This window comes from Neoarius graeffei, chromosome 3 (genome assembly GCF_027579695.1).
Source record: "Neoarius graeffei isolate fNeoGra1 chromosome 3, fNeoGra1.pri, whole genome shotgun sequence".
NCBI lineage: Eukaryota > Metazoa > Chordata > Actinopteri > Siluriformes > Ariidae > Neoarius > Neoarius graeffei.
In genome coordinates, this window is record NC_083571.1 from 81730522 (window position 1) to 81743720 (window position 13199).

General features: G+C 43.3%; 1 protein-coding gene across 1 annotated transcript in view; it reads left to right on the forward strand.

Annotated features, from left to right (window-relative positions):
• Positions 1–13199, forward strand: part of vsnl1a (visinin-like 1a) — a 67911-nt gene that overhangs the window by 17938 nt on the left and 36774 nt on the right. The window contains exon 2 of the mRNA XM_060916063.1: positions 6713–6881. Within this exon, the coding sequence (XP_060772046.1) occupies positions 6720–6881 (162 nt within the window). The 5' untranslated portion in view covers positions 6713–6719. The remainder of the gene's footprint in view (positions 1–6712; positions 6882–13199) is intronic.

Below are 13199 nucleotides of genomic sequence, written 5' to 3' on the forward strand. Positions count from 1 at the left end.
CGATCATATTGGTTTTGGGTATGCGGAAAGTGGAGTTACAATGGTGATCAAATATTTTGCATGATGTTTTATTATGGTTATGATTATTCTGTGAGCGCACCAATCCTTAAGTGGATAAAGTTACAACTTAAAATATAATTAGTGATAACTGTAGACTTTTCAGTGGACTACAACCTTTTTAAGGGAATGCGATGTAGTCAACCATTTATCATGTCCCAGATCAAGCCACCATTTTTCCACAAATTTGCAGAATTTTTGCCAAATTCTGAATAGAGTATTCACATCAAAGATTTAGTTTTCTCTGTATCATTTCTTTCATCATTTTATTCAAATTAAAACCAACATCACCATTCAAAACCGTATAGTTTATTGACTGTGAGTATATTTAGTGGGGTACCCCCACAGTACCCAGTTTCTGAGACAGACCCATATATATATCCTTTTTTTTTAACCTATATTCAATTAAATACAATAGAAAGACAAAATATTTAATGTTCAAACATATACTTTTTTTTTTATAACTGTGCACTCATTCTGAATTTGAGTCCTGCAACACACTTCAAAAAAGTTGGGACAGGGGAACAAAAGACTGGTAAAGTTGTGGAATGTTAAAAAACACCTGTTTGGAACATTCTGCAGGTAAATAGGTTCACTGGTAATTGGAAAGGCTCAGTCATTCACAAGCAAAGATGGGGAGAGGTTCACCACTTTGTGAAAAACTGCGTGGGCAAATAGCCCAACGGTTAAGAACATCTTTTCTCATTGTACAATTGCAAAGAATTTAGGGTTTTCGCCATCAACAATCATCATATCATCAGAAGATTCAGATAATCCAGAGAAATTGCTGCACGGGCTTATGGTCATTTAGCACAAAAGTCTTTTTGCACAACTCTTTTAGCACAACTCTAAAGTCCTCTTGTACAAGTTCTAAGAGCATTTAATCTTTATTATAAATACCTACTAATCATGTTTAAAGATGTTTGATGGATTTTTTTATGGAAGTTGCTGAGATTCCGAATAAAAGCAATTGTATTTCGCCATTCTTCTAGGTTTGATGTCCATATGTTAGTCACCAATCCTTCCTCCAAACAATTTAACACAGTACACCAGCTCAACTAAGGTCGACTTCCAGGTTTGTAATGTATATGTGACAACTAAAGACTTCTAATTCTAAAAATCTAATCAGAGATGTTCTATAACCATGTGATTTTTACTGGCAACAAAATACGTGAATCAACAGACTTCACTTTTATGACGTTTAAATTTCACTTGACTAGATAACGTAGACGTGATACTGACACGGATACTAATAAACAATCCCGTTTCTGTAGCAACGTGATACTTGCCATCTAAAAAGATCATTTTCTCAGTGAATAAAAACAAACAAAAGCATGTCACCTAAAAATATAAGTAAATATTTTATTTTTTGAAAACAAACAAACAAAAAACAGAGTGGCCAGTGATGGAGTTGCTGCCAAAGTCTGGGTGAGTGTGCTCACTGTTTACTTATACTGTATATAATCCTTTTTGACTCTGTGTGTGTGTGTTCACTGTTTAATGATCAGGCTTATTTTTACACCCAAATGCTTGACACTCAGGCATTTTCAGTTGTTTACAATAACTGTGCTAAATGACTTTAGATTTGTGCTAAATGACTTTAGATTTGTGCTAAATGACTTGTGCGAAAAGACTTTGTGCGAAATGACCAGATACTGCTGCACGTAAAGGACAAAGCTGAAACCCAACATTAAATGCCCATGACCTTCAATCCCTCAGGCAGCACTGCATTAAAAATCGACATGATTGTATAAAGGACATTATTATGTGGGCTCAGGAACACTTTGGAAATCCACCATCAATAAACACAGTTCGCCGCTAACCATGCAAAGTGAAAGCCATATATCAACAACATCCAAAAATGCTGCCGAATTCTCTGGGCCTAAGTTTATCTGAGATGGACTGATGCACAGTGGAAAAGTGTGCTGTGGTCCGTTGAGTCCACCTTTCAAAATGGTTTTTGGAAATCATGGATGTTGTGTCCACCAGGATAAAGAGGAAAAGGACCATCCAGATTGTTACCAGCACAAAGTTGAAAAGCCAGCATATGTGGTGATATGGGGATTGGTTGGTCTGTTAGTATCCATGGCATGGGTAACTTGCATATCTGTGAAGGCACCATTAATGCTAAATGGTACATGCAAATTTTGGCGCAACATACGGTATGCTGCCATTTTGATTATATCTTTTTCAGAGATGTCCCTGCTTTTCCTAGCAAGACAAAGAAGGCTTGCATGTGTTACAACAGTGTGGCTTCATAGTAAAAGAGTGCAGGTGCTAAACTGGCCTGCCTGCTTCCTATTGAAAATGTGTGGTGCATTATGAAGCACAAAATATGACAATCAAGACCTTGGACTGTTGAGCAACTGAAGTCATATATCAAGCAAGAATGGGAAAGAATTTTACATTCAAAACTTCAACAATTAGTGTCCTCAATTCACAAACACTTACTGAGTATTTTAACAGAAAAGGTGATGTAACACAGTGGTAACCATGCCCTTGTTCCAACTTTTTGGAACGTGTTGCAGGCATCAAATTTAGAATGATTGTCTCTCGTCTCGTCTCGTCTTCTTCTGCTTTATCCGGGACCGGGTCGCGGAGGCAGCAGTCTAAGCATGGAAGCCCAAACTTCCCTTTCCCCAGACACCTCGGCCAGCTCCTCGGGAAGAACACCGAGGCGTTCCCAGGCCAGCCAAGAGACATAGTCCCTCCAGCGTGTCCTGGGTCTTCCCCGGGGCGTCCTCTCGGGGGGACATGCCTGGAACACCTCCCCAGGGAGGCGTCCAGGAGGCATCTGAAAAAGATGCCCAAGCCACCTCAGCTGATTCCTCTCGATGTGGAGGAGCAGCGGCTCTACTCCGAGCTCCTCCTGAGTGACTGTGCTTCTCACCCTATTTCTAAGGGAGCGCCCAGCCACCCTGCGAAGGAAACTCATTCCGGCCGCTTGTATCCGCGATCTTGTTCTATTGGTCATTACCCAAAGCTCATGACCATAGGTGAGAGTCGGAACGTAGATCGACCGGTAAATTGAGAGCTTCGCCTTTTGGCTCAGCTCCTTCTTCACCACGACGGACCGGTAAAGTGACCGCATCACTAAGGAGCCTGCACCGATCCACCTGTCGATCTCACGCTCCATCCTTCCCCCACTCGTGAACAAGATCCTGAGATACTTAAACTCCTCCACTTGAGGCAGGACTTTCACCACCAACCTGAAGAGGGCAAGCCACCCTTTTCCGGTCGAGAACCATGGCCTCGGACTTGGAGGTGCTGATTCTCAACCCAGCCGCTTCACACTCGACTGCAAACCGCCCCAGTGCATGCTGGAGGTCCTGGTTTGAAGAAGCCAACAGGACAACATCATCCGCAAAAAGCAGAGATGAAATCCTGTGGTTCCCAAACAGGATTCCTTCCGGCCCCTGGCTGCACCTAGAAATTCTGTCCATAAAAATTATGAACAGAACCGGTGACAAAGGGCAGCCCTGCCGGAGTCCAACATGCACTGGGAACAGGTCTGACTTACTGCCGGCAATGTGAACCAGACTCTTGCTCCATTCGTACAGGGACCGGACAGCCCTTAGCAAAGAGCCTCGAACCCCATACTCCCGAAGCACCCCCCACAGAATACCACGGGGGACACGGTTGAATGCCTTCTCCACATCCACAAAGCACATGTGGACTGGTTGGGCAAACTCCCATGAACCCTCGAGCACCCTATGAAGGGTATAGAGCTGGTCCAGTGTTCCGCGACCAGGACGAAAACCGCATTGTTCCTCCTGGATTCCAGGTTCGACTATTGGTCGAATTCTCCTCTCCAGTACCCTAGAGTAAACCTTCCCTGGGAGGCTGAGAAGTGTGATTCCCCTATAATTGGAGCACACTCTCTGGTCCCCTTTCTTAAAAAGAGGGACCACCACCCCAGTCTGCCACTCCAGAGGCACTGTCCCTGACCGCCACATGATGTTGCAGAGGCATGTCAACCAAGACAGCCCCACAACATCCAGAGACTTGAGATACTCAGGGCGGATCTCATCCACCCCCGGTGCCTTGCCACCGAGGAGCTTGCAAACCACCTCAGTGACTTCGGCTTGGGTAATGGATGAGTCCACCTCTGAGTCATCAGCCTCAGTCTCCTCAATGGAAGACATGATGGTGGGATTGAGGAGATCCTTAAAGTATTCCTTCCACTGCCCGACAATGTCCCCAGTTGAGGTCAACAGCTTCCCACCCGCACTGTAAACAGTGTTGGCAGAGTACTGCTTCCCCCTCCTGAGGCGCCGGACGGTTTGCCAGAATTTCTTCGAGGCCGACCGATAGTCCTTCTCCATGGCCTCCCTGAACTCCTCCCAGTTCCGAGTTTTTGCCTCCGCAACTGCCCGAGCTGCTTCACGCCTGGCCTGCCGATACCCGTCAGCTGCCTCAGGAGTCCCGGAGGTCAACATGGCCCGATAGGACTCCTTCTTCAGCTTGACGGCATCCCTTACTTTCAGTGTCCACCACCGGGTTCGGGGATTGCCGCCACGACAGGCACCAGAGACCTTGCGGCCACAGCTCCGAACAGCTGCGTCCACAATGGCGGTAGAGAACATGGTCCACTCAGACTCAATGTCCCCCATCTCCCTCAGAAGCTGGGAAAAGCTCTCCCGGAGGTGGGAGTTAAAGACCTCCCCAACAGATTGCTCGGCCAGACGTTCCCAGCAGACCCTCACCATACGTTTGGGCCTGCCAGGTCTGTCCAGCTTCCTCCTCCACCAGCGGATCCAACTCACCACCAGGTGGTGATCAGTTGACAGCTCAGCCCCTCTCTTCACCTGAGTGTCCAAGACATAGGGCCGGAGATCAGATGAAATGACAACAAAGTCTATCATCGACCTCCGACCTAAGGTGTCCTGATGCCACGTGCACTTATGGATACCCCTATGCTCAAACATGGTGTTTGTTATGGACAAACCGTGACTAGCACAGAAGTCCAATAACAAAACACCACTCGGGTTCAGATCGGGGAGGCCATTCCTCCCAACCACGCCCCTCCAGGTGTCACTGTCGTCGCCCACGTGAGCATTGAAGTCCCCCAGTAGCACAATGGAGTCCCCAGTCTGAGCACCCCTCAGTACCTCTCCCAGGGACTCCAAGAAGGCCAGATACTCTACACTGCTATTCGGCCCGTAGGCACAAACAACAGCAAGAGCCCTCTCCCCAATCCAAAGGCGCAGAGAGGCGACCCTCTCGTTCACTGGGGTAAACTCCAACACATGGCGGCTGAGCTGGGGAACTATAAGCAAGCCCACACCAGCCCGCCGCTGCTCACCATGGACGACTCCAGAGAAGTGGAGAGTCCAGCCCCTCTCGAGGAGCTGGGTTCCAAAGCCCAAGCTGTGCGTGGAGGTGAGCCCGACTATCTCTAGCCGGTACCTCTCAACCTCCTGCACAAGCTCAGGCTCTTTCCCCCCCAGTGAAGTGACATTCCATGTCCCAACAGCTAGCTGCTGTGTCCGGGGATCAGGTTGTCGAGGCCCCTGCCTTCAACTGCCACCCAATCCGCACTGCACCAGCCCCCTACTGCTACCTCTGTGGGTGGTGAACCCACAGGAGGTTGGGCCCACATCACCTCTTCGGGCTGAGCCCGGCCGGGCCCCATGGGCAAAGGCCCGGCCACCAAGTGCTCGCATGCGAGCCCCAACCCTGGGCTTGGCTCCAGGGTGGGGCCCCGGCTGCGCCATACTGGGCGACGTCACGGTCCTTGGTTGTTTCTCCATAAGGGTTTTGGTGAACTGCTCTTGGTCTGGCCTGTCACCTAGGACCTGTCTGCCTTGGGAAACCCTGACAGGGGCATAATGCCCCCGACAACATAGCTCCTAGGATCATTCAAGCACACAAACCCCTCCACCACAATAAGGTGGCAGTTCTAGGAGGGGTAGAATGATTGCAAATTTACTAAAAATTCTTATTATTTATTTATTTAGTAAATTTTTATAATAGAATGATTGTAAATTTACTAAATAAATAAATAATAAGAATTTTTTAAAGTTTCAATTTGAACATTACATATCTTTACTTTGTATTGTATTCAATTAAATATATGTCAAAAAGGATTTACAAATCATTGCATTCTGTTTTTATTTCCGTTTTACACAGCGTCCCAACTTTTTGGAACGTGTTGCAGGCATCAAATTTAGAATGAGTGTAAATTTATAATAATAATAATAATAATAATAATAATAATAATAATAACAAAAAGTTTCAATTTGAACATTACATATCTTTTCTTTGTATTGTATTCAATTAAATATATGTCAAAAAGGATCTACAAATCATTGCATTCTGTTTTTATTTCCATTTTACACAGCCTCCCAACTTTTTTGGAATAGGGCTTGTAATGAACTAATTTGAGTACAGGCCAAATTAGTATTAGTTGACAACTTTTATTATGTCATTTATTTAATCACATATTATGCATACTTGGGATGAACACTGAAGGTTGAAACTGTGGATACATTTATATTTTGTATTAACTCCAAGTGGACAAAAGGTTTTTGCATTTGAGAATATGCACTCTGTACCTTTTCTGTGTCGATTATTTAATTGGCCAATTTAGTAATTGTCATAAATTTAAGACAGATGTATATCTGTTCATCTTTCTCTGGCCTGTCTCCTACAGACACACCATGGGGAAACAGAACAGCAAGCTGACCCCTGAGGTGCTGGATGACCTGGTAAAAAACACAGAGTTTAATGAGCATGAGCTAAAGCAGTGGTACAAAGGCTTCCTAAAAGACTGCCCCAGCGGCCGCCTCAACCTTGAGGAGTTCCAGCAGCTATATGTAAAGGTGAGCAAAATTATGTTACGTGAACAGATATTAATGGACGCTTTGTACTGCAGACATAGTGTTTAAAACTACAGGATATATGATTTTTTACATTTCTCCATCTCTCACAGAATAATGGTATTGCAATAATATTATATGTGATGTATAATAATCTCATAATAAGAATATTAGATATATTTACCTATATTCAAGACATTTTCACTTGCTAATATAGGGAAGGTTCCTGAACAGGCATGCCCTTTTCACTATTAATTTGAGAATCCAGAGAAAGTTGTTGCAATGTAAAATATATTTCAGGTACAGAACTGGATCTCAGGAAATCTTTAAAGATACTGTTACATTTGTAAATTTGACCTTTTTTTCTGATAGTGACTTTTACCATTACCAATTTATACTGTTGACTGTAACGATAACAACATTTTTATAACACATTTAGACAGTTTTTACTCAACATTTTACACAATGTTATGTTAATATTAAGAAGAGACATGGGGAGTTCTTGAAATACTGGACACATTTGTCACATTTCCTGAAATAGACACAGACAACCATTCACACTCATATTCACAACTACGGTCAATTTAGAGCCACCAGTTAACCTAACCTGCATGCCTTCAGACTGTGGGGGAAACCGGAGCACCCGGAGGAAACTCACGCGGACAGCATGCAAACTCCACACAGAAAGGCCCTCGCCGGCCGCTGGGCTCAAACCCAGGACCTTCTTGCTGTGAGGCGACAGTGCTAACCACTACACCACCATGCCGCCCCATATATAGAGAGAGTGAGACAGCATCCATACATCCCAGTTTACCAAAACACTTTATGCCCAAGAACCCTCCAGATCTGCTCCTTTACCTAATAAAAATGTATTAACAAAAGGCTTAAGTAAATTAATATGTTTTCAGCAGAGACTTAAACACTGAAACTACATCTTAGTCCCAAATGCTACATGGAAGGCTGTTCTATAATTGTGGGGCTTTGTAAAAGAAGGCTCTGCCCCCTCATATTGCCTTCACTATTTGAGGTACCAACAAATAGCCTGCACCTTTTGATCTAAGTAGGCATGGCGGGCCATTAAAGCCCAGAAGTTTGCTCAGGTACACCGCTTTGTTGGTCAATTGTAATCTTTTATAATCAATGTGAAACTTGATTGGGAGCCAATGCAGTGTAGGAGCGATGTGGTCATATGTTCTAATTCTAATCAGGACTCTTGGTGCTGCATTTTGGAGCAACTGGAGCTTGTTTATGCATCTACTGGAACATCCAGACAGTAATGCATTACAATAATCCAACTTAGAGGTAACAAAGGCATAAACTAGTTTTTCTGTATCATGTAGTGAGATTATATTTCATCAGATCTAGTACACAAGTTTTGATGTGGAAATTATTGAAGTTTGTTTGATTTCTATAAGGAGAATAAAACATTATAATTGCTGATCTTATACAGTTATATTGTGATCTAAAGGTTTGCTTATCAAATTGTCTGGCTTTAAATTAATAGTTTGATTTTTTTTGTCTGATATTTTCAATTTTGCCTTTGAAAAAATTCATGAAGTCTTTGCTATTACATATTGAAGGTGTGCATGTTTCAAGTGTGCGCACAACACGCTCCGAAGGATCCAAAGAATCCCAGAATGTAAATGCACTTTTTAAGTCTTGGTGAAGGTTAGGCTATGCCAAGCCGCTGTGCTGATGCTCATGTTCACTTCACTGTATAAGAATGAACACCTTGCTGCAGTTCTACTACTATTATTATTATTATTATTATTATTATTATTATTGAAGGGTGGCACAGTGATGTAGTGGTTAGCACTGTCACCTCACAGCAAGAAGGTCCGGGTTCGAGCCCCATGACCAGCGAGGGCCTTTCTGTGTGGAGTTTGCATGTTCTCCCCATGTCCGCGTGGGTTTCCTCCGGGTGCTCCGGTTTCCCCCACAGTCCAAAGACATGCAGGTTAGGTTAACTGGTGACTCTAAATTGACCGTAGGTGTGAATGTGAGTGTGAATGGTTGTCTGTGTCTATGTGTCAGCCCTGTGATGACCTGGCGACTTGTCCAGGGTGTACCCCGCCTTTCGCCCGTAGTCAGCTGGGATAGGCTCCAGCTTGCCTGCGACCCTGTAGAACAGGATAAAGCGGCTAGAGATAATAAGATGAGATGAGAACAAATGTGATGTATTTGTTTCGTTCAAAATGATTTGCACATCCAAAAAAATGCAGCAAAATTTTCCCATACCAATCAATAACAACTAACTCATCTGAATGAAACCCTACAAGCATGCCTCCTGTCATGGTGGTGTAGTTACCATTGCTATGGGGGTCACATGACAATGCAAAGCTTCTACTGGAATATTACCAATTTTGTTTGACACCTTTTTTGTTCTAAATTTTCGAGTGGTCTGTTTGAAGGTGCACATGTAATTGTTATATCAGGGTGCTAGTTAGCTCATCTGGCCGCAGGCCAGGTCAGATGAGCCTATGTGATCACGTGTTGTCCGTCCGTATTCCATCGTCGTCCATCCACAATTTACAAAAATCGCTACTCCTCCTACAGGATTGATTGAATTTTGATCAAACTCACATACAATGTTCCCCAGGTGGGTGTGCATAAAATTTGTCAAGATGGTGGCACCACAATATTTACGATTTTATGAGCGTCTTGGTTGGTATGAGCTAAAGCCTCATTGAGGCTATTTTTAGGTGAGCAAGAGCATGAGATAGTCTTAAAGTAAATTAAAGAAAATAACACTTAATATTTGGTTGCTCTTGGATTGTGAAGTAAATTTTCGGGGGGGGGGGTTTCTTGAAAAAATATGCAAGCAGGCACAAACTTAGAGAAGAAGTTTTATTGAAGCTTCAGTTTCATACACAGGTGTTATCCTCTCTTAGAGCAAGTGCACTGCTCACACTCTCTCTTCTTCTTGGCTTTTCCCCACAAACACTCTTTCTCATAATATTCATGCTTAGGTTTCCTACCCCAAGGTCATAACAGAGATAAGGATGTCACTGTGGGCCTTTGAGACCTCAATCTCAATATCCATTGCTTGCAATAACTGAATCAATCAGGCGACCCACTCATATCACCAAACTGTTGCATTCTTCTTTTGTGATGCTTTTCCAGGCTGTTCATGCAGCTTCTTTCAGTTGTTTGTTCTGGGAAGTTTTGAAATGCTGTTCAATCGGGCTAAAGTTTGGCGATTGACTTGGCCAGTCTAAAACCTTCCCCTGATGAAAGTCCTTTGTTGTGTTGGCAGTATGTTTTATGTCATTGTCTTGCTGCCTGATGAAGTTACTTCCAATTAGATTGGATGTATTTCTCTGTAAAATGGCAGACAGAATGTTTCAGTAGATGTCTGAATTCATTCTGCTGCTATCATCATAAGTTACATCATCAGTAAAAATCAGTGAGTCTGTTCCAGAAGCAACCACGCAAGCTCAAGTCATGGCACTACCCCTCCATGATTGACTGATGAGTTTGTATGTTTTGGATCATAAGCAGATCCTTTTGTTCTACACGCTTTGGCATTTCCATTACTTTTGTAGAGGTTCATCTTGGTTCCAGAACTTTTGTGGATCATCTCTGTATTTCTTTGCAAATTCCAATCTAGCTTCTTACTGATTCTTACTTCTGATGGGTGGTTTGCCTCTTGTTATGGCCTCTATATTACTGCTATGGAAGTCTTCTTCAGACAATGGATTGTGATGACTTCACCCCTGCCCCATGGAGTTTGAGGATGATATCATTTACTTTTGTTTTGGGGGTTTTCTTCACAGCTCTCACAATGTTTTTTCTCATCAACTGCTGTTGCTTTTCTTGGTTGACTTGTTCAATGTCTGGTTGTTAGTATAGCAGTGTTTTCTTACTTTTTCAGGACATTCCGCTTTGTTGGGTTGGCTAAAGAATTGGTCTTAACAATAGTTTTGAAAGGACTGTATATTACACAACTGGACTAAATGATCAATTCAACCATCTGCACTGTTTTGAGGCCATTTTGCTTGCTGGATCAGCTTTGCACAAAAAAGAAATTTAGGCTGTTGGTCACTAACATTTTTAGCAATTGTGTGATAGGTTTCCCAGCAACAGTGTATCAGACAGATGGTTTTATAAAAATCCAGAGGAAAAGATGGTGAGAAAATGGATGACCTTGCATTATCAGGGTGGTGGTGTGTGTGTGTGTGTGTGGGGGGGGGGGGGGGGGGGGGGGGGTGGTCTCGTCTGATATGTTCACAACAGCATAGTGAGCAGTAAACAGGATATGTGATTGTCCATGCAGAGACATTTTATAGCAAAACATTAAGAGACTTGTTCCAGAAATGATTCACTCAGCCTTCATTTCACAGCTTTTTGACATGCACACTTCATGCAGGACTGTAGATTATGTAGCATCAAGTACCATTAAGTATATTAAGTACATCAAGGAGCAGTTGAGTTAGCTAAACTTTTCAAAATAGTTTCACAATAAAATTTCAAAAGTATTAATCCCCCATAATTGGAGAAATTATGTTACTGTAATGTGAAAGTTTTGTGGTCACACTGGAAAAAAAAAATCTTAGCAAATGAAAAGTCAAATGCATCTAGTATTTCCTGTTATAAGATTATAAGAAATCAGACATAAGAATATTAAACCTACATATTTCTAAATATTTTTAAAAATATTTCAAGCTTTAAATTTTCTTCAGATAATTTTGCTTCCTTCTTGAAATAAATGTTTAAAATTTGCAAAATTATCTGCCATTAGATTAGATTAGATTAGATTAGATTAGATTAGATTAGATTAGATTAGATTAGATTAGATTAGATTAGATTAGATTAAACTTTATTGATCCCTTTGGGAGGGTTCCCTCAGGGAAATTAAGAATATAACAAGTGTCATGAGAACCAAGCATGAGATGAGGGGATGCAAGTGCATTTAGAGGTGGGTTTAATGGGAGTTCAACCAAGCAAGCAAATCCAAAACAGCAAGCAGAATCATGGTCAAAACAGGCAGAGGGTAAACCAAGGCACAAAGAGGATATTGTAGACTAAATCCAAAATACAGAGTCATAAGCAAAACAGGTCAAACACTTGGAAACTGGCAAGACAAACAGACAGCTTGGTATGAACAGCATGAGCAAGATCAATACTTTGTGATGTGAGTATTTGTGCAAAGTCCTTAAAGTGGCTGTGATTGTGAACAGGTTGGTAAGGTGCATACTGTGAAGTGTAGTGCCTGGTGTATAATGGAGTGCACGAAGCTGCCGGAGACAGAGAACGGGCAGTGGATGTAACAGAGCCCCCTCCCCCCTCCCCAAAGAGCTCCCTCCAGCAGCTGAACTCTTTCTAGGATGACCTCTGGGACAGGGGTCGGGTTCGTCAAAGGTGCATGGCATGGGACTCTTGGGTGAGAATGGGGTCGAGGATATCCTAAACAAGGACCCAACATTGCTCCTCAGAACCATATCCCTCCCTGTCCACTAGGTACTTGAGACCCATGTCCTGCCAACATGAGTCCAGAATGGCATGTACAGTGTAGGCTGGTTGGTCCTCTACTTTGAGGGGCTCTGGGGGAGTGCTGGCTGTGTAGTGAGAGGCCAATGGTCCAGATGTGACAGGCTTGAGCTGTGTTATGTGAAAAGACGGAGCTATGTGACAGTGTCAGGGTAATTCAAAATGGTAGGTTACTTCATTGATTTGCTTGGCAATTTTGTATGGAACAATGTACTATGGATTTAACTTATGGCAACTGGGCAGGTTTTGGATGTCCCTGGTGGTTCAAACCAGCTGTCCACAGCTGGAGAGTCCATAGTATTACTGTTCCAAGGGAATAAGGTGGGTTGGAACTCCAGTACGCACTGGAAAGGGGTAAGTTGAGTGGTGGAGTGCCTCAAGGAATTTTGAGCATATTCTGCCCATGAAAGGAAGCATGACCATTCCTCCTGGTTGTTGGAGCAGTAAGTTCTAAGAAACACACAGCTTTCTTGGTCCTCTCTCTCAACTTGCCTGTTGGCCTGTGGCTGGTGAGTGAGACTAACTGTGGTACCCAGTTTGTCCATGAAACTTTTCCAGACTCTGGAAGTGAACTGAACCCCCGATCACTCACAATATCCTCGGGGATGCCAAAGTTGCAGAAGAAATGGTTAAATAATAGCTCTGCTGTCTCAAATGCTCTGGGCAGGCTAGGTAGTGGCACAAGGGAGAGGAAGCATGAGAAATGGTCACTGATAACCAGAATTGTGGTATGCCCCTGGGATTCTGGGACATCAGTAATGAAAATGACTGCAAATGTGGGACCAGGGATGTTGCGGTGTCTGTAGCAGCACAAGTTTGCCTGCAGGAAGA